Below are 26,159 nucleotides of genomic sequence, written 5' to 3' on the forward strand. Positions count from 1 at the left end.
TTGGGTGGTGGGGTCAGATTGTAGATGGCGGAAGTGTCAGAGAATGATGCGTTGCATCCGGAGGTTGGTGGGGTGGTATGTGAGGATGAGGGGGATCCTCTTGGGGCGGTTGTTCCCTGGACTGACCTATCCCCTCCCTACCTATACTCTCCTCTCCACCTATCTTCTTTCTTCTCCATATTCGGTCCGCCTCCCCCTCTCTCCCTATTTATTCCAGAACCCTCTCCCCATCCCTCTCTCTGATGAAGGGTCTAGGCCCAGAACGACAGCTTTTGTGCTCCTGAGATGCGGCTTGGCCTGCTGTGTTCATCCAGCTTCACACTTTGTTATCTTGGATTCTCCAGCATCTGCAGTTCCCATTATCACTGATACAATAGAGACTCATTCTCTTTCTGCAATGGCATTCCCTCCTACAATTAGCAACCTTCCATTTCCAGATGCTTATCATTGCTGGAGTCAAACCTCCCTGATACATATTGTTGAACTCCGAAACAAGTGTTAATCAAAATACAGAACATTTTGGGTAAGGGCTGTGCTCACAATGCTTGAATTGAATTGAATTAGTTTTATTGTCACATGTACTCAAATGAATACAGTGAAGAGTTTATATGTTGCCATCTTTGGATCATAGGTAACTAGGTACAATCCTTAGTTACAGATTAGAAAAATGGGAAAAAATGAAGTTGCATTGCAGCTGTACACAGTAAGACCATAAGTCAGAAAAACAAAAAGCAAAGTTTAAAAAGACAAACACCACCCTCTCTCTCCAAAGTCTCTCTGCAACAGTTCAGTGCAGGGGGCCTCCATATGGTCTGACCACTGACTGCCCCCACTCCCACACTGGGCCACGACTGCCACACTCCACACTGGGCCGCTAGTCACTGGCATCCTCACTGTGATCATGGTTGTCCCCGCTTCTGGTCGCGGTTGCCTGCGCTCCGGTCCCAAGTGTCCACACTCTGGCCGCTGGTAATGGATGTCCGTGCTCCAGCCACTAGTTGCAGGTATCCCTGCTCTGGCTGCTGGTCATGGGTGTCCTCACTCTGGCTGCTGGCATCTCCATAGACCATTAGCCCCCCTTCAGAGGCTGGGACATGGTGTCCGAGGCCAAGGGAAGGGAGGAGAGAAGGCAAAAGAAAAGAAAAAGAACAGCAGAGGAGCTCTGCCTGGAGCATTCTATTCTGCCATAATCTCAGCCAGAACGTACCGCTTCAGATCCATTTAGACACACCAGTCCAAAGATGTGCAGGTTAGGTAAATTGTCCATGCTAAATTGCCCAAGTGAGTACTGCCTCTTGCTCGCTTAGAAGTGATACTCGTAGAAGCATAGAATCAGGGAGCAGAATAAGCTTGTCAGCCCTTTCATTCTGCTCCACTATTCAGTATAATTACGGCTCATCATACATCTCCAAACCATGTTCCTGTTTATTCCCCATACCCTTTTAATCTCTTCAGCCCTCAGAGCTATGTTTACCTTCTTGAAAACTTTTTGCTTCATCTACTTTCTGTGGCAAAGAATTCCATAGGCTCATCACTCTCGACATTAAGAAATTTCTCTTCATCTCAGGCCTAAAAGGCCTACCCTGTACTCTTAAACTGTGACCCCCCCCCTCCCAACCGATTCTGGACTCTCTGGTCATTGGGAAGGTCCTTCCTGTGTTTATCCTGTCGAGTCCTGTGTGAATTTTAGAGGTGTCTATGAGGTCCTCCTCATTGTTCTAAACTCCAGTGAATATAGGCTTAATTGATCCAGTCTGTCTTCATACATCAGTCCTGCCAGTCCAGGAATCAGTCTGGTAAACCCTCATTGCAGTCTCTCCATTGCCAGAACATCCTTCTTCAAATAAGGATCCCAAAATTGCACACAGTACTCCAGGTGTGGTCGTATCAAGGACTTGTACAATTGCAGAAAGATGACCCAGCTCCTATGCTTGAATCCTCTTACTATGATGGCCAATATATTATTTGCTTTCTTCTGCACCTTCCTGTTTATTTACAGTGACTGATATACAGGGATACCCGGGTCTCATTGCATCTTCCATTTCCCAGTCTATTGCCATTCAGATAATAATTTGCCTCCCAGTTTTTGTGACCGAAGTGGATAATCTCAGACTTATCCGTGTTATACTTCATCTGCCATGCATTTGCCTACTTGCAGAGTTGTCCAATTCACACTGAAAATCACATTAGAGTGTTCCTGTTCAATCACCACTAAGTACCTCATTATCATATTAACCAAGGACTCTTGTGCTGCTTTAATCAATAATTCATTGAAGGAATAGAGTTGCATCTACTTAAAATGTTGATGCATTTGTACATTCATTCATCCATCAATGCTTCCACCATTTTCCAAGTATTAAAATGGGATAACAAAAGGTCGTTTGGATGTCAGTTCCTGTACAGATTAAATGCAGTCTACTTGATGAAGGGCATTATTACGTTCATCAGGATCTTCTAAGGAAAATTCTGCATAGATATCATAAATTGCCAAAAATCAAGAAAAGTTTTATTGTAAATTTCCAACATTTTATCTTTCAGTTTCACTCAAGCCTTCTGGGTTCAAACAACACAATTCACACAGAGGGTGGTGTGTGTATGGAATGAGCTGCCAGAGGAAGTGATGCAGGCTGGTACAATTACAACATTTAACAGGCATCTAGATGGGTATGTGAATGGGAAGGATTTAGAAGGATATGGGCTAAATGTTGGCAAAAGGGAACAACGTTTATTTAGGATATCTGGTTGGCATGGATGAGTTGGACCAAAGGGTCTGCTTCCATGCTGTACATCTCGATGAGTCTATAAACACATGGAGTATTTGATCATCAGAATGATGGGGAAACTGTACTTTGTGCCCAGTGGAGCTTTGATTGTAATCCTTTGTTTGTTTCTTTATAAACAGGGAGGAATTCTGGGAATAATAATAAGTTGGATCTGTGACTTGGATAAGGCAGCTTCAGAATGTAACCCTCATTATTCCTTCAGAAGACTTGATGCTGTTTCCCAAGGTAGTGACTCTTCCTTAGGATATAATTTCAGGTCAGTGTATCCCTCGCTTTCGGGGTGTGAGTTTGTATCTGCTGATATACTCTTGTTTTGCTACATTAAGAATTGATACTTACCTTGAAGATTGAGAGACTAAACATGCATATTGGAGGACCCTACTAAGGTTATAATAAACTGAAGGGAAAAATAAAGTTTTACTCTCTGAATGTATATTCGTCTCGCAACATCTGTGTCACTACATCTTCATCAATTACACAGCATCCCATTCTCAGTGCACTTTGTTAGTTGCAGCTAAAAATACTTGAGTGTAATGTTCAAACAAAGAAATAGCAACATAAAAGAAACTCTCAATTTTCACTTTCATTTTTGTGTCTGAATTACAGGCATGCAAAGTACTACATGGAGAACGGCACTGAATACAGGACTTTAATAAAAGTGTTTGGGATAAGAATTGACATTATTGTTCACGGTGAGGTAAAACCAGTTTTTTACTTCGAATTATTTCCCAATTACATGCCTAACTATTAAGTGTTAAACTTCTGCTGATAGGAGACTACTCTGATTATATAAAGTATGTTGTGTTTTTCCTAGATAGCAGGAACTGCAGATGCTGGAGAATCTGAGATAACAAGGCGTGGAGCTGGATGAACACAGCAGGCCAAGCAGCATCAGAGGAGCAGGAAGGCTGACGTTTTGGGCCTAGAGAAGAAGGCCTGAAGAAGGGTCTAGGCCCGAAACAACAGCCTTCCTACCCCTCTCATACTGCTTGGCCTGCTGTGTTCATACGGCTCTACACCTTGTTGTCTCTTGTGTTTTTCCGATATGTTTTAGCTTCAAGTTTGATTTTCATTAATTTCATCACCCTTTTTCAAAATTTCCACCACTGTTAGTCTCAGATTAGTCCATGCTTTATCCCGTTGGGTTGGCTGATCCCATCTCAAACTCTACCATGGTACCCTGTCATCAAGATGAATTGGAGTGCAGTTGGTAGCACATTTGCCTCAGTGTCCAGAAAGTTGTAGGTTCAAGCCCCTTTTCAGGAATTGAATGGTTTGACATTTTAGTCCATTATTAAGAGTTATATTGTCAGAGGTGCTGTCTTTTAGATGAGATGTTAAACCAAGCCCCTGTCTGCTCTTTCAGGGAGACATAAAAGATCCCATGCAAATAGGTTGAAGATATTTATGTATTGAAGGAAAGCAGAGGACTTAACTCTAGTGTCCTGGGAAATATTTATCCCTCAATCAACATCACTAAAAACAGATTATCTGGTTATTATAGAACATAGAACATAGAACATAGAACATTACAGCACAGTACAGGCCCTACAGCCCATCTAACCTACACTATTCCATGTACATCCATATGCTTATCTAATGATGACTTAAATGTACTTAAAGTTGGCGAATCCATTACCGTTGCAGGCAAAGCGTTCCATTCCCTAACTACTCTCTGAGTAAAGAAACTACCTCTGACATCTGTCCCATATCTTTCACCACTCAATTTAAAGCTATGCCCCCTTGCGCTCGCCGTCACCATCCTAGGAAAAAGGCTCTCCCTATCCACCCGATCTAACCCTCTGATTATTTTATATGTCACAATTAAGTCACCTCTCAACCTTCTTCTTTCTAATGAAAACAGCCTCAAGTTCCTCAGCCTTTCCTCGTAAGACCTTCCCTCCATACCAGGCAACATCCTAGTAAATCTCCTCTGCACCCTTTCCAAAGCTTCCACATCCTTCTTATAACGCGGTGACCAGAACTGTACGCAATGCTCTAAGTGCGGCCGCACCAGAGTTTTGTACAGCTTCACCATAACCTCTTCGTTCCGGAACTCGATCCCTCTATTAATAAAAGCTAAAACACTGTATGCCTTCTTAACAGCCCTGTCAACCTGGGTGGCAACTTTCAAGGATCTGTGTACATGGACACCGAGATCTCTCTGCTCATCTACACTACCAAGAATCTTACCATTAGCCCAGTACTTTGCCTTCCGGTTACTCCTACCAAAGTGCATCACCTCACACTTGTCTGCATTAAACTCCATTTGCCACCTCTCAGCTCAGCTCTGCAGCTTATCTATGTCTCCCTGCAAACTACAGCATCCTTCGTCACTATCCACAACTCCACTGACCTTAGTGTCGTCTGCAAATTTACTAACCCATCCTTCTACGCCCTCATCCAGGCCATTTATAAAAACGACAAACAGCAGTGGACCCAACACCGACCCTTGCAGTACACCACTAATAACTGGTCTCCAGGATGAACATTTCCCATCAACTACCACCCTCTGTCTTCTTTCAGCAAGCCAATTTCCGATCCAAACTGCTATATCTCCCACAATCCCATTCCTCCGCATTTTGTACAATAGCCTACTGTGGGGAACCTTATCGAACGCCTTGCTGAAATCCATATACACCACATCAATCGGTTTACTCTCATCTACCTGTTTGGTCACCTTCTCAAAGAACTCAATAAGGTTTGTGAGGTACAACCTACCCTTCACAAAGCCATGCAGACTATCCCTAATCAATTTATTCTTTTCTAGATGATTATAAATCCTATCCCTTATAACCTTTTCCAACACTTTACCAACAACTGAGGTAAGGCTCACTGGTCTATAATTACCAGGGCTGTCCCTACTCCCCTTCTTGAGCAGGGGAACCACATTTGCTATCCTCCAGTCATCTGGCACTATTCTTGTAGACAATGATGAGTTAAAGATCAATGCCAAAGGCTCAGCAATCTTCTCCCTGGCTTCCCAGAGGTTCCTAGGATAAATCCCATCCAGCCCAGGGGACTTATCTATCTTCACACTCTGTAGGATTTCGAATACCTCTTCCTTGTGAACCTCAATCCCACCTAGTCTAGTAGCCTGTATCTCAGTATTCTCCTCAACAACATTGTCGTTTTCTAGAGTGAATACTGTCGAAAAATATTCATTTAGCGCTTCCCCATCTCCTCTGATTCCACACACAACTTCCCACTACTATCCTTGATTGGCCCTAATCTTACTTTCGTCATTCTTTTATTCCTTAAATACCTATAGAAAGCCTTAGGGTTTATCCTGATCCTATCCGCCAACAACTTCTCATGTCTCCTCCTGGCTCTTCTGAGCTCTCTCTTTAGGTCTTTCCTGGCTACCTCGTAGCCCTCAAGTGCCCTAACTGAGCCTTCACATCTCATCTTAACATAAGCCGCCTTCTTCCTCTTGACCAGAGATTCCACCTCCTTCGTAAACCACGGCTCCCGCGCTCTACAGCTTCCTCCCTACCTGACAGGTACATGCTTATCTAGGACACACAGGAGCTTTTCCTTGAATAAGCTCCACATTTCTAATGTGTCCATCCTCTGCAGTTTCCTTCCCCATCCTATGCTCCCTAAATCTTGCCTCATCTCATCGTAATTGCCTTTCCCCCAGCTATATCTCTTGCCCAGTGGTATACACCTATCCCTTTCCATCACTAAAGTAAACATAACAGAATTGTGATCGCTATCACCAAAGTGCTCACCTACTTCCAAATCTAACACCTGGCTGGGCTCATTACCCAGTACCAAATCTAATGTGGCTTTGCCCCTTGTTGGCCTATCTACATACTGTGTCAGGAAGCCCTCCTGCACACACTGGACAAAAACTGACCCATTTATAGTACTCGAACTATAGTGTTCCTAGTCAATATTTGGAAAGTTGAAGTCCCCCATGACAACTACCCTGTCTCTCTCACTCCTATCGAGAATAATCTTTGTTTTCCTTTCCTCTACATCTCTGGAACTATTTGGAGGCCTATGGAAAACTCCCAACAGGGTGACCTCTCCTTTCCTGTTTCTAACCTCAGCCTATACTACCTCAGTTGACGAATCCCCAAACATCCTTCCTGCAACTGTAATACTGTCCTTGACCAACAATGCCACACCTCCCCCCGTTTTACCATCTTCTCTGTTCTTACTGAAACATCTAAATCCCGGAACCTGCAACAACCATTCCTGTCCCTGCTCTATCCATGTCTCCAAAATGGCCACAACATCGAAGCCCCAAACCTCTGTTTCTGAGGGTTTGCAAATTGTATGCAAATTACAAAATGATTACAACATTTAACTCGTGTCTGCACCAGTTTGCAAAACCAGCATTTCACTTTCTGCCACTCTGTTATTGCCTTCCCATGACCATGCACCCTGTTCCTTTCCAAATCACACTCTCACTCTGAATGCTTTGATTGAACCTGCCTCCGTCAACTGTCAGGCTGTGTACTCCAGAGCGTAATCATTCACTCTGTGGAAAAGCTTTTTTCATATCACTTCTGATTTTTGCCAATTACTTCAAATATATGTCCTCTTGTTCTTAATCCTTTCTTGAGTGGGAACAGTTTCTCCCTGTCTAATCTGTTCCAGGTTCCTCATGATTTTAATGAGATTTCCTCACAGCCTTCCCTCCTCCAAGAAAAATGGTCACAACTTCATAACTGGAGGTTCTGATCTTGGGAACCATTCTCCTCAATCTCTCATATGCCTTCACATCCTTCCTAAATTGCGGCACCAGAACTGGATGCAGCCATCCAATTGATGCTGAATTAATGACTTGTGTAAGTTCAATAGAACCTCCTTGTGTACATTACCACCTTGATCACACTCAAACAGCATTTTGAGAGTTGGTGATCGTGAAAAACATGACATAAATACAAAACTTTACTTTTTATTCTTCAGAACTCCAAGCCTTGCAGTACGTAGAAAGATTTTATTCAGTCCATGTGCAAACTCCAGGTTCAATCTTTAGGGTTATTTTGTAGTGAAGGAGGTAAAATAATTGTGCAGAAGAAAGCTCTGGCCAATATTAACCCATTATTAAAATATTGCAAAGTTAATCTCATTAAAGCACCTTTTAAAATCAAGAAACCACAAGACTTAGGTCATGGTGTTGGTGAGTAGTGATGATTTCTTGTCACTGACTCTCCAAACAGATGGAATAATCACTTTTAGTTCACTCTGGAAAAGCTCTGTTTTGAAAAGATTTTATTATATTTTCTCTTAGCTTTGTCTGTGGTGAGAATATCCAATTAGTAATCATTCTTTGAATGATGTTCTTTGAGGCCATGAATAGCACATTAGGTAACAGAAGATTGAAAATAAATCAGCCTTCTTTCAAAAACGCAGTACTTGAGCCAACCAGATCCATTTTAGAATATTGTTGGTGATTGGCTGGTCAGTCTAGATCAATATTTGACTTTCTTAAATCCTCACTTGGCTCCAGAAAATCTGTTCAACCCCTGACACAGGCTGCAATGCAGCTCAGCTGCTCACTCTAGCTAAATTAGATGATATGTCTATCACCTCCAGAAAATTGGAAGTATTGTTCTTGTTGATGACCAATGCAGCATTTCCAATTACATCGTGTTATCTACCAGATTGCTATCTCACTTCGAAACCCTCATCCATGTCATTGTCACCTGAAGTGCTCTCATTGTTGGCTTCCTGACCTCCAAGACACATAACTCCAGAATAAACTTTTTCTTATTGTGAGTTGTGTTGTCCATTCTGCTGCTAGTTCCTAGTTTTTGTCTACTTAGTGAGGACTGAAACACATGTTTGCGGATTATCATTCTGTCAAACCTGTGATTGTTTTCTTTCGGGTTGGGAGAAAGTAAGTTGTGTTTCTTTAGAAATAAGTAGCTCAAAATCTTTATCAAACTCAGCACTTCGATACTAAGGAACAGACATACTTTAGTATCGTGTTGATTAGTGGATGTCCTAATCTCCTCCCACCCTTATTTTAGTCAACTTCATTTCCCTTCTGTCTCAATACATTGATTTGAAAATCTTCATCCTCATTATGATTCATTTTTCATTGGCCTATGTTGCCTTCACAAACTCATCAATCTCAATGTCCTAATTTGCAAACTGTGATCAGAGTTTTACCCTGTTCTGACTCTGCTTCAGTCTCTTAACATCTATTATATACCCAAAAAATAACTGTGCCTTTGGCATGACAGTTATTAAAGTCATTACTGGAGGATGAGCATGTGAACATAATGAGGGCATATCATTGTTGTGTTGTGAAAAGGAAAGCTGCTTAAGATCTACATATCTAACTGGTGAAACCACATTCACTGGTAAGTAGCCTACACCCATTTATGTGTTAAGCGATTATGTGATGTATTTAGACATTTTCTCATGGTGAGTTGTGATGTTCATTCTACTGCTAGCTCCTAGTTTTTGCCTGCCTAGTGAGGACTGAACCACATGTCTGTGGATTATCGTACTGTCAAACTGTAATTATTCTCTTTGACGTTGGCAGAAAGTAAGCTGTGTTTCTTTGGAAGCAGTTATCAAACTCAGCCCTCCTAAACTAAGAAATATACGTATGCTAGTATCATGTTGATTTAGGAACTTGGAAAAGTAGATTGGTATTGGACAGTGAGATTTATCCCACTTGACGGAAGATAAACACGAGATCCTTGCGGGATTATCCTGGCTGGATAGACATGAGAACATTACAAGTGTTCGGTGCTCGTAAGTGTTGGCTAATCATTTTCCTTTTAGCTAAGAGATTTGTATTATCAACAAGTAGTAATATATTTAATTATATGTTTCATTTAGTATCTCAAGACATTCTTCATAATGGTAAGGCAGTCCCAATATAATTCTTGAGTAAAAGGCTCAAAGTTTTAAAAAATAATCAGTAATCTAGGTCATCCCTTCAACTTTTCTTCAAAGGTTTTTGAAGACCCCAATCTAAATTTGCTCTGTGTTTCTTATTACATAGTTTATGAAGAACTTTCATTTACATAGTCCCAATCATGACCTCCAGATCGCCTGAAGCAATTCACAGTCAATTAATCACAACAAACGTTTGAAGCATATATTAGGAACTAGGCATCAACTTCACATTAACAAACAGTACCTGCAAATGAACAGCTTCTGTTGCCTAATTTAGTCTTTGTCTCAGTTTCCATTGTGGTTAACCATCTACAGTGATCTCTTCTGCTTCTACTCTTCTACTTCCTGTTATAGTGTCGGCTTTTTGTAGTGTGGCTTGTTCAAATGTGTGTATTCAGAAGTTAAAGGACAGTGAAACTCACTATCTCTGCATTTCTGTTCTAGTTAACCCCATTCTGTATGTATCCACAGCATCTATTCTGCAATGTACTTTATAGTGAAACTGCACACTTAATTACGTCCAACCAGCGGGTTACTTGGTTAAATCTAAACTTTAGGGCAAGTGGCTGTTCCTCGGCTCCACCAACTGGCAGTGGTAGTCAGTGTCCCTTTCACGTTTGCCTCGTCTTGAGCAAATAGAAATTTTCCGACATGAGTTCGTCAATAGTTTTATTTTGAACAAGTCAATTTCGACAATTTCAGTGACATTCTTAGGCTTGTACATGGACAAAAAATGCCAAGAGTTGCAGTCGTTGCTGAAATTTTGTTATGGGTAAAATTCCACGGTTATTGTTGAAAGCTGAAGCCCAGTACAGTGAACACCTCATGGCTGCACTGCATTCAAGAGAAACTTCGAATTCTTCATTTTTGCTGACTTGCTCGTTCATCCACAACTTCCCGAAAGTTTACATAGCCACTTTGTAAGTGCCTTCTGAAGATTTCTGACGTGAGAAATATTCCATAACGAAATAATTTAAATTAGATTGTGCCCTAACCCCTGCAGGGATGTTCAGGAAATGTCTTAAAATATTCAGCATTCTTTTCAAATTGGAACGTAAGTGTGGATCAAGAAGAGATCATGCACCTGCCATACTTTCTTCTTTAACATGGCTTATATATTTCAATACTAGCGCGTTTTGAGAAGATTTGTAGCTCAGGTTGAGGTTCTGGATGTGAGTTGCTCGCTGAGCTGGAAGGTTCGTTTTCAGATGTTTCGACACCATTCTAGGTAACATCATCAGTGAGCCTCTGACGAAGCGCTGGTGTTATGTTCCACTTTCTATTTATCTGGTTAGGTTTCCTTGGGTTGGTGATGTCATTTCCTGTGTTGGTGATGTCATTTCCTGTTCTTTTTCTCAGGGGATGGTAGATTGGCTCCAAATCAATGTGTTTGTTGATGGAATTCCGGTTGGAATGCCATGCTTCTAGGAATTCTCGTGCATGTCTCTGTTTGGCTTGTCCTAGGATGGATGTGTTGTCCCAATCAAAGTGGTGTCCTTCCTCATCTGTATGTAAGGATACGAGTGATAGTGGGTCATGTCGTTTTGTGGCTAGTTGATGTTCATGTATCCTGGTGGCTAGCTTCCTGCCAGTTTGTCCAATGTCGTGTTTGTCACAGTTCTTGCAAGGTATTTTGTAGATGACGTTCGTTTTATTTGTTGTCTGTATAGGGTCTTTTAAGTTCATTAGCTGCTGTTTTAGTGTGTTGGTGGGTTTGTGGGCTACCCTGATGCCAAGGGGTCCGAGTAGTCTGGCAGTCATTTCGGAAATGTCTTTGATGTAGGGGAGAGTGGTTATAGTTTCTGAGCCCGTTTTGCCTGTTTGTTTGGGTTTGTTGCTGAGGAATCGGCGGACTGTGTTCGTAGGGTACCCATTCTTTTTGAATACGCTGTATCGGTGATTTTCCTCTGCTCTGCGTAGTTCCTCTGTGCTGCAGTGTGTGGTGGCTCGTTGGAATAATATTCTAATGCAGCTTCGTTTGTGGGTGTTGGGATGGTTGCTCCTGTAGTTCAGTATTTGGTCCGTGTGTGTTGTTTTCCTGTAGACGCTGGTTTGAAGTTCCCCATTGACTGTTCGCTCTACTGTGACATCTAGGAATGGCAGTTTGTTGTTGTTTTCCTCCTCTTTTGTCTCTACCTGGAACACCAACCTACAGATTAGCCAAGGAACTACACCAAAGACTAAAACACCTAGTAGAAGACTCCCACCACTCCATTCGCTACACCCAAGAATTCCTGAACACCATCAAAGACACCAAGATAGAAGAGGATGAAATAAAGGTCTTCTTTGACGTAACAGCCCTGTTCACATCCAACATCATCAACCTGTCCAAAGAAACACTGACTACACTATTAGAAGAACAGAAGACACATACACCAGACACCACCAACCTCATCAGCAAGGACAACATCATCAAGCTAGTGGACCTATGCCTCACCACCCACTTCACTTTCAATAACAAAACCTACAGACAAACCAACGGTACACCCATGGGATCTCCGATATCAGGGTTCTTAGCAGAGGCAGTAATGCAGAGACTCGAACAAACAGCTCTGCCAATCATCCAACCCAAACTTTGGGTCCGCTATGTGGATGACACCTTTGTCATCACTAAACAAAACAAATTAGAGGAAACCTTCAAGACCATCAATAATACCCTTTACTGGCATAACATTCACAAAAGAGGAGGAAAACAACAACAAACTGCCGTTCCTAGATGTCACTGTAGAGCGAACAGCCAATGGGGAACTTCAAACCAGCGTCTACAGGAAAACAACACATACGGACCAAATACTGAACTACAGGAGCAACCATCCCAACACCCACAAACGAAGCTGCATTAGAACATTATTCCAACGAGCCACCACACACTGCAGCACAGAGGAACTACACAGAGCAGAGGAAAATCACCTATACAGTGTATTCAAAAAGAATGGGTACCCTATGAACACAGTCCGTCGATTCCTCAGCAACAAACCCAAACAAACAGGCAAAATGGGCTCAGAAACCATAATCACGCTCCCCTACATCAAAGACATTTCCGAAATGACTGCCAGACTACTCGGACCCCTTGACATCAGGGTAGCCCACAAACCCACCAACACACTAAAACAGCAGCTAATGAACTTAAAAGACCCTATACAGACAACAAATAAAACAAACGTCATCTACAAAATACCTTGCAAGAACTGTGACAAACACTACATTGGACAAACAGGCAGGAAGCTAGCCACCAGGATACATGAACATCAACTAGCCACAAAACGACATGACCCACTATCACTGGTATCCTTACATACAGATGAGGAAGGACACCACTTTGATTGGGACAACACATCCATCCTAGGACAAGCCAAACAGAGACACGCACGAGAATTCCTAGAAGCATGGCATTCCAACCGGAATTCCATCAACAAACACATTGATTTGGAGCCAATCTGCCATCCCCTGAGAAAAAGAACAGGAAATGACATCACCAACACAGGAAATGACATCACCAACCCAAAGAAACCTAACCAGATAAATAGAAAGTGGGACACAACACCAGCGCTTCGTCGGAGGCTCACTGATGATGTTACCTAGAAAGGTGACGAAACGTCTGAAAACGAACCTTTCAGCTCAGCAAGCAAACTCACATCCAGAATATTTCAATACTGTTACTGAGTCTCCTCAATTCAGCTTGAGGCAGGGAAAATTTGCCTTGGCTTCAACTGAACAAAAGATCCTGGACATTAATACAGTATTTTGCACGTTATTCATTCCTGATTGAATCGTCCCAACTGATCAGCAAAGTAAAATGCTTACATTTGCTATGCTTACAGTTGTCATTCTATCTCACCATGGATTTACATCTAGTCTGAGAAAGATCATGAGCACAGTAACTGGCTGCTGAGAGTATGATACATCTGCAGGAAAAGTTTAAGAACCAATCACACCAGTTTTATACTGCTTTGCTGTGTAACCTTGTTATACCCAACATAATGACTTGATGACTTAGACTCCCTACAGTATGGAAGCAGTCCCTTTTGGCCCAACAAGTCCACACTGATCCTATAACCACCTAATTTACACATTCCTGAACACTATAGGCAACTTAGCATAGCCAATCCACCTCGCCTGCACATCTTTGGACAGTGGGAGGAAACTGGAGCAAATCTGCAGAGACATGGGGAGAATGTGTAAACTCTACACAGACAGTTGTCCAAGCGTGGAATCGAACCCAGGTCCCTGGCGCTGTGAGGGAGCAGTGCGGCCACTACTAATCTCTGCAACAAAAACACCATTTTGACCGAGATCATGTTGCAACCCAATCTTCCACTCCTCTAGGGGAGAATAATAAGATTACTTTAACAAAGAAACAGAGACATATTGTCAAACAAATTGTTAAAAAAGTATACATTGCTGGGCTTTAGAATGAGGTTGAAACAACTTCATCAATTTCCCAACACTGAATTTTGAAATGTTGAAGCCCCTGCAGCATTGCAATCCTAATCTGGCACTTTTAAATGCACTCCCCCAATGGCAGGCTAGAGTTTCTCTGTCAAAGAATTCTCAAATGGCAATGCCATTAATCTGCACTGTCAGCTGCAGGAGGATAGCTGGTCTATGCACCTTTTGGCATCTGTGCAAACATTGATGGAGAAGAGTACTTGTGAAATACAGCTATCAATCAGGTACAGCGTTTACCCAGCCACTAAAATCTGCCCTAGCATGCTTACGATCTGCATGAAAGCAGACTCAAAGACAATATTGAACTGGCTGAAGTTGCAATCCATAGAGCAAGGTAACAGACAAAGAAACACCCCTTTCTGATGCTCTCAATGCTTTCTATGCTCAGTTCAAGCAGAATGCCAGCAGCATGGTGTCACTTGTCCCAGCAGCTCTGGAATGCACCTATGCCCACTGTCCCCACTGCAGATATCAGAATGGTTTTCCTGGGAGTCAACCCAAGGAAAGCGACAGTCCCCGGCCAATCACTTCGATCTTGTGAGGACCAACTGGCGCAGGTATTCACTGACATCTTCACCCTCCCCCTCCTATAAACCAAAGTCCCCACCTGCTTCAAGAAGATCACCATCATCCGCTACCAAAAAAAGCACATGCAATCTGCCTTAATGACCAATGCCCAGTAGCTCTGACCTCCACAACATGAAGTGCTTTGAGAGGCTTATCATAGCCCCCATAAACTCTAGTCTCCCAGCCTGCCTACAATTTGCTTGCCAACATAACAGGTCCACAACGGACACTATTTCACTAGCCCTGCACTTATCCTTAAACATCTGCACAAGGACACCTACATCAGGCTTCTGCTCATCGACTGCAGCTCCACCTTCAACACCATTATCTCCTCCAGACTGATCTCAAAACTCCAAGACCTTGGTCTCAGCTCCGCCCTCTGCAACTGGATCCTCAACTTTCTGGCCCACGGATTGTAATCAATGAAGAAAGATAACTGCACCTCCTCCACAATAAAACTCAACACTGGAGCTCCCAAGGCTGCATTCTCAGCCCTCGATTGTACTCCCTGTACACCCACAACTGTGAATACTGAATGAATGCCATCTACAAGATTTCTGATTACACCACCATGGTGGGATGAATATCATACAATGACGAGTCAGAATACAGAAAGGAGATAGAGAGCTTGTTGACATGGTGCAATGAGAACAACCCCTCTCTCAACATCAGCAACAGTAAAAGTAAAGAACTGATCATTGACTCAGAAAGAAAGGAGGAGAGCATTGATATCAACGCAGTTGAGGTTGAGAGGATGGAGAACATCGAGTTCTTGAGAATGACGATAACCGACAAGCTGTCCTGGACTTCCTACTTAAATGCAACGACCAAGAAGGCACAATAACTTCTCCTCTTCCTCAGGCAGCTCAAGAAATTAGGCATATCCATAAGGACCCTCACCAACTTTTACAGATGCACTATTGAAAGCATGCGGTCAGGGTGCATAATGGCCTGGTACGGCAACTGCTCTGCCCAGGACTGTGAGAAACTACAGAAGGTTACGTGCACAGCCCAGGCCATCGCAAAAGCCAACCTTCTATCCATGGAGATAATGGGAACTGCAGATGCTGGAGAATTCCAAGATAATAAAATGTGAGGCTGGATGAACACAGCAGGCCAAGCAGCATCTCAGGAGCACAAAAGCTGACGTTTCGGGCCTAGACCCTTCATCTCTGATGAAGGGTCTAGGCCCGAAACGTCAGCTTTTGTGCTCCTGAGATGCTGCTTGGCCTGCTGTGTTCATCCATCTTCTATCCATGGACTCCGTTTACATGGCCTGTGGCCACAGAAAGGCTGCCAACATCATCAAAGACCACTTCCACCCTGGTTATGCTCTCCTACATCTTCTCCTGTCAGGCAGAAGGTACAGAAGCATGAACACCAGCAGGTTCAAGAGTAGCTGATTCCCTGCCACTATTAGACTGATTAATGGACTGTCTAACTTCAAATAATGCTGATCTAGCTAATATTGACCTTGCCTAGCACCTGCCCCATGCAATGTAACTTGCATGCCTCTGTCTTGTATTTGTCACCCAATGATCTGTATGTTCTTGATACTTTGATACACCAATACTGCTCATATTCACTGCACTTAGGTTACTCGTGACAATAAATCTATCAAATAGAATGCAATACCATTTCTCCTTAGGACTCTTGTTAATCTGGTGGCTATCATGAGGAGCTGTACTACATATCACTCAGATGTCATATCTTCATGGATGCCTTAGTAGCTACCTAACATTAGCATCATGCCATGTTGCACACTGTCTCACTGCTGTTTTTTTCCCCTTGTGATCACGTTGGCCAGGTTATGTGTAGATACTTTAAAATGGGATCACACAAAGATATTGTGCACATAATGGTATGGACAAAAAGACATTTAATCAGCAAAACAGAAGGTAAAGGACTGCATAAACAACAATATTCACCTGTCCATTGCACCACCAGGGCTTTTTGCCAAATGAGCAGCACAACATCAAAGGATAAAGCAAAGTCCAGTCTCAGCTCATTCATCCTGGAAGCCGGTGGCTGTTATGTTGTCCCTAATCCATCTGGCTCAGCGCATGTTTTGTCATCCTTAGGCCATAAGACCATAAGACATAGGAGCAGAAATTAGGCCATTCGGTCCATCAACCCTCTCCGCCATTCAATCATGGCTGATAAGTTCCTCAGCTCCATTCTCCTGCTTTCTCCCCATAACCCTTGATCCCCTTGATAACCAAGAACCTTTCTATCCTAAATGTGGTCAGTGACCTGGCCTCCACAGCCTTCTGTGGCAGTGAATTCCATAGATACACCACTCTCTGGCTGAAGTAGTTTCTCCTTATCTCCATTCTAAAAGACCTTCCCTTTACTCTCAGGCTGTGCTCTCCGGTCATAGGCTCTCCTACCTATGGAAACTTCTTCACAACATCCACCCTGTCCAGGCCATTCAGCATTCTGTAAGTTTCAGTTAGATCCCCCCTCATCCTACTAAACTCCAATGAGTATAGTCCCAGAGTCTTCAAACGTTCCTCATATGTTAAGTGTCCTTCTCTCTTGGATGCTCATCCATGGTCTGCTACACCTTCGCCCTCAGATGATTGCTGTCAATCTTCCATTTTGTCTCCATCCAAAACATTCTGCATTTGTCAGCTCCAATTGTGAGGGGTACTGAACACCACAATGATGCAAGACACCCTGTCTGGGCTATATTTTCCTCTGTATTTGTATGTTATATGTTTTGTACTTCCCTTCTGTGTGGGCTGACGGTCGCTTAAATGTGTCATGTTTGGAGGCGGTATGCCTTGTAACAAGCAGCTAATCCAGAATGGACTGAGAATCTTGGATAAGGAAAGGTGCCTGAGGATGCCCTGGTATGTAAGAGTTATGGCAGTTCCCAGAAAATCTGACACGTTTGTCACCAATGCTCACCATAAAATTTGAACATTAATGGAGCGAAGGCCTTTTCCATTCACAAACATTGCACAACATTGTGGGCTGAAGGGCCTGTTCTGTGCTGTACTGTTCTATGTTCTGTTCTATGTTCTAAATTGGTGACAGGTTGGCTTCAAAGCAATGTCAGTGCTATTAAACAGCACCTCGAACCGGGGGAAGCTATTGCTGGTGGAGAATCCCAGTGACAAGGCTGCGGGACTCAGCTTGTCACTGGGGAAGGATATAAATATGTACATTCTGGAGAAAATGACATCTCAGATGCATTTATTTGTAAAAGATTGGCTGATGCCGCACAGGTCACCAGGTATTCCCTGAAGTGAGATATATCTCAATAGCCACTGGATTGGGATTGCCAAAAGTTCTCCTGCTCAATATCACACAATTCTGTGTCAATGGGCCAGGACATCCTTCATTGTCACCATAACTGTCTTTCAAACAGTTAAAGAAAATCACAGCAAGGCCAATAAACATCGGGTCTCATCATTCACTGTCTCTCTCTGGCAGCTCTTCTCCAACTGCTTTTTCCTCTGGAGGCTGTGTATCAGCTCTAGGAGATTACTGCTCCTGCTAGGCTTGTTGAAGATTATTTCTGAGTCCTCCTTTCCATTTCTGGGGACAGACAGGCCACTATTATCCATTACAAACCCACCAACTCCCACAGCTACTTGGACTATACATCCTCATACCCCATTTCCTGTAAAGACTCCATCCCGTTCTCTCAGTTCCTCCGTCTCCGTCACCGTCACATATGTTCAGATGTGGCCAACTTCGACAAGGGAGCCTCCAAAATGTCCACATTCTTCCTCAACTGAGGATTCCCTAGCTCTGTTGTTTACAGGGCCCTCAACCGGATCCGACCCATCTCCTACACTTCCACCTTCACCCCTTCTATTCCATCCCGCAACAGCAATAGAGTTCCCCTTATCCTCACCATCCCACCAGCATCCACATCCAGAAGATCATCAGATGCCATTTCCACCACCTACAGCAAGATGCCACCATCAGACACATATTCCCCTCCTCCACTTTGTCTGCCTTCCACAGGGACCGTTCCCTCCAGGACACCCCAAGCCATACTTTCTTCACCTCCAACACACCCCCACAGCCGTATGGCACCTTCCCCTGTAACCAGCGAAGGTGCAACACCTGCCCATTTACCTCCTCCCTCCCCAGTATCGAAGGGCCCAAACTTACCTTCCAAGTGAAGCAACACTTCTCCTGCACTTCCAAGAATCTAGTCTATTGCATTCGCTGCTTACAGTGTGGTCTCCTCTACATTGGGGGAATGAAATGTAGACTCGGTGACCGCTTTGCAGAATACCTACGTTCTGCTCGCAGAAAAGACCCTGAACTACCTGTTGCCTGCCACTTCAATGCATCACCCTGTTCCCTGGCCAATATCTCTGTCTCTGTCTTGCTACAGTGTTCCAGAGAAGCCCAGCACAAGCTGGAGGAACAACACCTCATTTTCCGCTTGGGGACCCTACAGCCCTCCAGACTCAATATTGAGTTCAATAATTTTAGGGCCTAAACTCTTGAAGTGAGATGCTCTCCCATTCTCAATGAGATGCCATGCTACTATTTACAATTACTCCCAGTGCAGTGCCTCCTGAGCAGCCCGGTGCATTGATGTCCATCCCCAGACTTGAGCTGCCTGCATATCCCTGGACTGCTGCCTGACCATTATTTACCAAACCCCAAGGATGCCTGTCGTCCACCCTGACCAGACTGACTTAGCTGTAATTCCTGGACTGCATGCATTTGGCCTGCAGGTGGGGTAATGGCCCAGGCCCTGCACTGCATTGCAAGGTCACAGATCCCTGGAGTCTAGGACCAAGTACCTGTCATACCATGGCCTCTGCAGTGAGACTGGAGGAGCTCCTTGACTGTGGAGATAGCCCTTTCAGCCAAGTTTGGATGCTTCTCTTTTGATTTTCATTTATTGTCGTTTGCTTGAAGCACACTTAGTGAGTTTACTGCGTAGGTTGTTGGTGCATGCTGCAGCTTTGATGTTGATGTAGCATGGTGCCCTACAGTGATATGTTCACCCCCTGTCTGACTGGCATATTTACTCTTTCATGTTTTTCACTGTCACAAGCTGCTTGCCTCTTCTCTGCACTAGGAAGAAGCTAAACTGCAGTGATTTTCAACCTGTAATTGACTCCTCTGGATCTTATGCACTTAAGAAATCAATGACACCCACAGTGGCTGAATGCCTGAAAGTAAGTATTTAAGTCAGCAACTGCTAAGGAGACAAGCTAAGAGCCATAAGATGCCTGTGCCCATGTCAGTGCGAAAGCACCCTGTCTAGATCGCTGAGATTCTTGACTGTGTCTGCATGCAAACCAACCTGGAAGAACCATGCGAGCTGTTGGTGCCCATCACTACTTAAGTAGAATGCTGAAGGCCCGAGAACCTGGCTGAGTTGGTCTAAGAGTAGGCATGACGATGCAGTGAACTGCAATGCTGCATTGCAATTGACCAATGCTGAGTTGTTTTACATAGAACATTACAGCACAGTACAGGCCCTTCGGCCCTCAATGTTGTGCCGACCTGTCATACCGATCTGAAGCCCATTTAACCTACACTATTGCATGTATGTCCATTTTTTGATGAAGAATTGAGGAGGGTGGTGGCTATGGTGCATGTAGGGCCATAGTGAGGAAGAGGCAGTGTCAGGAATGGCCAGGACAAGCATTCAATGAACTGAAGCCACCACATGTTGCTTTGTACTGCCGGTCAGGATTTTGGACAGTCTTGTTTCTCGCTGGAAGAGAGGAGAATTGGAAGTGCAATTTGAATAGGATGAATTACACTAGTTTTCTGTCAAGGTCAAGTTGTTCTTGATATCAAAAGAGTGAATATTTTATTTTTTCCCTGTTTAGTTACTTTTCTGCCATTACGCTCACCCAAGCCAGAAAGGGAAACATCCTGAACAATGCCTAAACAGTACTGTTCCCCATTAATGTGATGGCTGAGGATGTTTCTTACAATTATTGATGAGTAATGCTGGGAGTATAGGTGCATTATGTTGGTAAGAATAGTTTTGGAGTCATAACTTCTATTTATGTTAAGGTACTGGATGATGCTTTGATTTAATCAGAGTGATGAAAATTCTACAGATAAGGCAGCTCTCTCTGAAAATTTGGGGAACTCTACTTGCATTTGGACCTGCAATTCAGCAAACTGCATTTATTGGAACTCAGTCTTGATTGATGTATTGCCATGGGATGAGATATCCAGGAGGTTCTTGAGATCTTTTGTCATGAGTTTGGCAGGGTACCATAGAAAGAATTGTGAAAGGATAGTAAACTCTGCTGTTTTTTTTCTTCAATGCAGAATAGACAATTCCTACCAAGTTCACTTAAACACAGTTGTCATACCGTTCAGATTAAGCTAAAATTTACTCTGAATACGTAAGGCACCAATTTCATCTTCACATCTCACCTTCCAAGATACAGCAATGTTGAGTAACATGGAAGTTCTCCCTCAGCCAACCACCCCCAATTCAAACTGTGATCAACCGACACCATTGTATTTACTAAATGGAACATGTCCACCTTGTAAGTAAAATTTAAATACATTAGTTTTGCAAAACTGGCCTTGACTAATGACAAAATTACTCATGCAGTTGCTTTAAATATGTTGCTACCTCAAAGGTGTTAACGTGATAAATTCAAACATTTCATGTTTTAATGACACTGCTTCTCAGTTAATTGTGTTTTTTAGTTTTAAATTGGGGTCAGCAAATACTTAATAATCAATTTTACAAAAATAGTCTGGAACAGACAGCCTGTCTCAGAATATTTCCATATTAGTCGAAACAAGCATCTTGAAATGTAGACAAAAAGAAGAGAAAATTTTAGGCAAGAAGCATAGGTTTTTTAAAATAAAAACTGAACACCTTAACCTAAGAAACATTCTTAGGACCATCTGCTCCATTGCAATCTTGATTCTGAGGTGTAAGTATTTCTTTCACTTTTCATAACTATCTTAACAGAGCAACTGGAAGCTTCACTTCCCAAAAAGAAATAGAACCAAAATGCATTAATTACTTCTACGACTGAAGTTGGCTGAAAGTAATGTTTTAGCACCTGCTTGTCAGTCCCGCAACTCCTCCATAACTGCATTGTAAATGTACGTACGCCAAATAGTTTGCAGAACTTCAAGAATGCAATTCACTGCCAACTTCTCAAAGGAAATTAAGGATGGACATTAGATACTAGTGCAGTTAATAAAGCCCAAACCCTGAATGGATAAAAGAAAAACAAGTCTGTTTGTCTGTAAGCACTATGTATCAAAACTAGCCTATTGGTAGAAATTGAGTATTGTTGGAAAAAGGGACATGCCGTCAAAACTTTTTATCTCGTATTCATCAGGATTGACAGAAGAATTCTGAATTCTAAGGCAGCAATAGAAGACAGGATCTTGCTTTTGAACATTTGTAGCATTTGGTAAAGCTTAACTGAGCCACATAGTGAGATGACTGATAACCTTAAATCGTGTGTTAATGTAATTCATAGTACACATGGGATTGTTCAGCAAGTGATGTTCAGTCACAGAAACACAGCTGACATTAAACATGTCACAGAGATAGTAGGAACTGCCGATGCTGGAGAATCTGAGATAACACGGTGTGAAGCTAGATGAGCACAGCAGGCTAAGCAGCATCAGAAGAGCAGAAAAGCTTGACGTTTTGGGTTGGGACCCTTTCTGAAGAAGGGTCCCGACCCGAAACATCAAGCTTTCCTGCCCCTCTGATGCTGCTTGGCCTGCTGTGTTCATCCAGCTTCACCCTCTGTTATCTGACGTTAAACATTGTGTTTTGAGTTTTGCAGGTACAGGTTACTGGAGTACAATTATTGCTGTGCTATTCTAAACAATTGAAGAAATACAATGCCCAAGCATTGTGCCTTTTTCAACTAAACAAAAGCATAGGGTCATAGCTTCCCTGTGCATTCTCCATGTCATTGGTTGAGGTAATCAGAGTCAACCTGACATACAATCAGCCATTTTTCTCTTGGACAGTATAAATTGCTTGCTTTGAAATTTGGCATTGTTGTACCTGGAGAGTACAAGATGTAAAACCTAAAAAGCATTTCTCTATTTTTCAGAAAAAAATTCAAAAATTAATGGACAGAAATTAACAAAATGTGGCACACAAATAAGATATGGCCCAAGGAAGAAGTAATTAGTTTTTGGTGAAGATGTGGAATCAGAAATTTTTGAAAGGATCTGTTAACAAGGTGAAATAGGGCAAATTCATTTGTTAAAAATAATATTATAGGTTTTATTTAGAAAATTTATGATGCTTTAGAATATTGTGGTTTGTCTCAGCTGCTATGGCACAATTCATCATAGGTGTTATAATGTGGTCAGAGTTTTCAATGCAGATATTTAGATATTGGGCTGGTGCCTCCTCAGTGCAATGGAAGCACATAATAAAACAATTTATTTTTCAACTTTATATTTATTAGTACAATAAGCAAGTAGAGAAAAGTCTCAAGAAAGAGTTGTATTAGTGTAATAGCTTTGAATTGACTCAGCATGGTGGAGATGTATGCTCCACTGTTCAGTTCCACTGTAGGGTCAATCGAACACATAGCTCTGTCACACCACTCTAACATTCTTCAACATTCTTTTTAAAAAGTCCAGGATTGGATCCAGATATTAACCAAACATAGAAGATAGGAGCAAGAGGAGGCCATTTGGCCCTTCAAGCCTGTTCCACCATTCATCATAATCATGATCATGGTTGATCGTCCAATTCAATAGCCTAATTCTGCTTTCTCCCCCATAACCAACCTTTGATTCCCATTCATCCCAAATGCTACATCTAGCCACCTTTTGACATCAACTACTTCCCTGGTAATGAATTCCACAGGCTCAGCACTCTTTCGGTGAAGAAATATCTCCTCATCTCTTTCCTAAATGGTGTACCCTGAATCCTTAGATTGTTACCTTTGGTTCTTGACACACCCACCACTGGGAACATCCTCCCTGCACCTACCCTGTCTAGTCCTGTTCGAATTTTATAAGTCTCTATGAGATCTTCCCTCATTTGTCTGAATTCCAGCGAATATATGCTAACTAAAGAACTAAATCAGTTCTTCCTTAGACCTCTCTGATGAAGGGTCTAGGCCCGAAAAGTCAGCTTTTGTGCTCCTGAGGTGCTGCTGGGCCTGCTGTGTTCATCCAGCCTCACATTTTATTATCTTCCTTAGACCATACCTCACTTTTGCACCAAGTTTTGTTGAAAATCACCCATTAGTTTCTGATATTTATTGTTCACAAACAAACCGAGTAATGGGTGTAAATATTATGATGGAAGTAACTATAATTATCATGCCTGATATTCTGCAGCTGTTATTGCAAGTGGCCAACACGTTACAGTGAGATTAAAAAAAAACTTCTGTCCTCCCTGAGGGCAAAAAGCAGACAAGTTCCACCAGTCTGCTTCACTGTATGAAAACAAAGTTTCTGGAAATTTGGTCTGTTCACCACCTTTGAAAATGACATTCCCCACCGATACCAGCACAGCTGTAGGATAGTTTCAATTCCATATACCTCTGTATAAATGCAGAGGGAGCAAGCAGAATGTGAGTGAGATTAAGTAGTGGACCCACTTGCAAGAAAGGTAGTAGTGGGATTTGAAAGTAACGGAGCAAGCTGAGGGAATCAGTGATGCCTGCTAGACAGAGAGAGAGAGAGAGAGAGAGAGAGAACAAACACGAGAGGATCTACCAATCAAAGATTTCTCCCTTATGCTCATCCCAGATATACCTTGTGTACCCGCAGGATAGCTAACCACAGTTTAGAAACTTCTCGTCAACAATTTCCTAGTTTAAAAAATTGCTTTTAAACATGCCTCAATTTCAGAAGCCACTTTGTGGACCTGCAAATGATTAGTTAGCACAGGCTTGGAAATGGTGATTAATCTGTTCTGAGAGTGTAGCCAGTTTAGTGGATGGATCAGTTTCGAGCGCATTTATGCTTAGACAAATGCGTGAGATTGTGGAAAATGTTTGGTGCTGGATATAGTCAATGGTCGAAATTCTCATACCTTTCCAATGATTTGGACAACATTGAGCAAAAAAAAGCTCAAAATTGTCAAAATTGTTGCAAAGGTATGAGAATTTGAGTTTAAAAAATGCTCAAAATAGCAGCAAAACCAATATACCTTCCACCCCTTGGATCCATTTATCTGATGCAACCAGCGCTGTTCTTACTCACTTGTATCTAAGGTTTTGCAGTAGATTTGTAGCTCGGCTTGTGGGAAGCTAGCCACACTTACCCACAAAAACGACAATATCAGAACAGACACATGGGTAAGAAACCTCTCCGACAGGAAACTGACAGACTTGGAAAAAGCTGTTCTCACCCGAGGATTGAACTACAACTACAGGGATGCCAACAAAACGGAGTTTCCAGCTACACTGGAAGCCACACTCAAGGCAAACAATCTCAACGAAGAAACACAACAAACTATAAGACAGACTGTAATCCTGACACTAACCAGAAGGAGTGAACTCAACACTCTCAACACACGGGAAAGACAGGCCCTACACAGATTAAAGAAGGACAAGAACATCACAATACTACCCGCAGACAAAAGGTGCATGATAGTAATACTGAATAAGAGGGACTATATCTCTAAGGCACAGGCATTGCTCACCGACAAAAACACATACTGACCAGTACAAACTGACCCGATACTGCAACTAGGCAACAAAATCCTCTACATGCTACAAAGACTTAAACAAACAGGACAGATCAACAAAACAGACTTCTTACGAATGAAAGGAACCAACACACCCAGATTCTACCTCCCTTGGCCTCCCTAAAGTCCACAAGCTATAAGTCCCCCTCAGACCTATAGCCTCTCTACCAGGCAGTCCATCACACAGATTGGCCAAGGAACTACAAAGGAGACTCAGGCACTAGTCAACAAGTCACCCCAACTCTATCCACTCAGCCCAAGATTTCCACAACTCCATCAAAGACATAAAGATAGAGGACAAAGAGACCATGATATCGTTTGATGTCACCGCCCTATTCACATCAATAGGCATACCACTAGAAGGGGAAACAATGACAACACTACTAGAACAAGAGCACGACCCCAGTGAAACCATCTCCAAGGACAACATGCTCAAACTACTGGACCTAGACCTGACCACCCACTTCACCTTCAATGGCCAAACATACAAACAAATCAACGAGACACCCATGGGATCACCCATCTCCAGACTCATAGCAGAAGCAGTGATGCAAAGACTAGAAAGGACTGCTCTTCTGCAAATCCAACCAAACTATGGATACGCTACATAGACAACACCTTTGTCATCATTAAATGGACCAAATCAGAGGAGATACACAAACTTATAAACAACACCCTCACCAGAATAAAATTCACCAGAGAGAAGAAGAAACAGCTCCCATTCCTGGACAACAAGATAGAGTGTAAGACAAATAGGGAATTGCAAATGAAAGTACACCGAAAAACCACACACAGAGACTGGGTATTGAACTTCAACAGTAACCACCCCA

General features: G+C 42.6%; 1 protein-coding gene across 1 annotated transcript in view; it reads left to right on the plus strand.

Annotated features, from left to right (window-relative positions):
- LOC125464142 (P2X purinoceptor 2) overlaps positions 1-26,159 on the plus strand; it is a 74,408-nt gene that overhangs the window by 30,305 nt on the left and 17,944 nt on the right. Inside the window, exons 8-9 of the mRNA XM_048556272.2 lie at positions 2,903-3,039; positions 3,390-3,480. Coding sequence (XP_048412229.1) covers positions 2,903-3,039; positions 3,390-3,480 — 228 coding nt within the window. The remainder of the gene's footprint in view (positions 1-2,902; positions 3,040-3,389; positions 3,481-26,159) is intronic.

The sequence above is a fragment of the Stegostoma tigrinum genome, chromosome 26, assembly GCF_030684315.1.
Source record: "Stegostoma tigrinum isolate sSteTig4 chromosome 26, sSteTig4.hap1, whole genome shotgun sequence".
Classification (NCBI taxonomy): domain Eukaryota; kingdom Metazoa; phylum Chordata; class Chondrichthyes; order Orectolobiformes; family Stegostomatidae; genus Stegostoma; species Stegostoma tigrinum.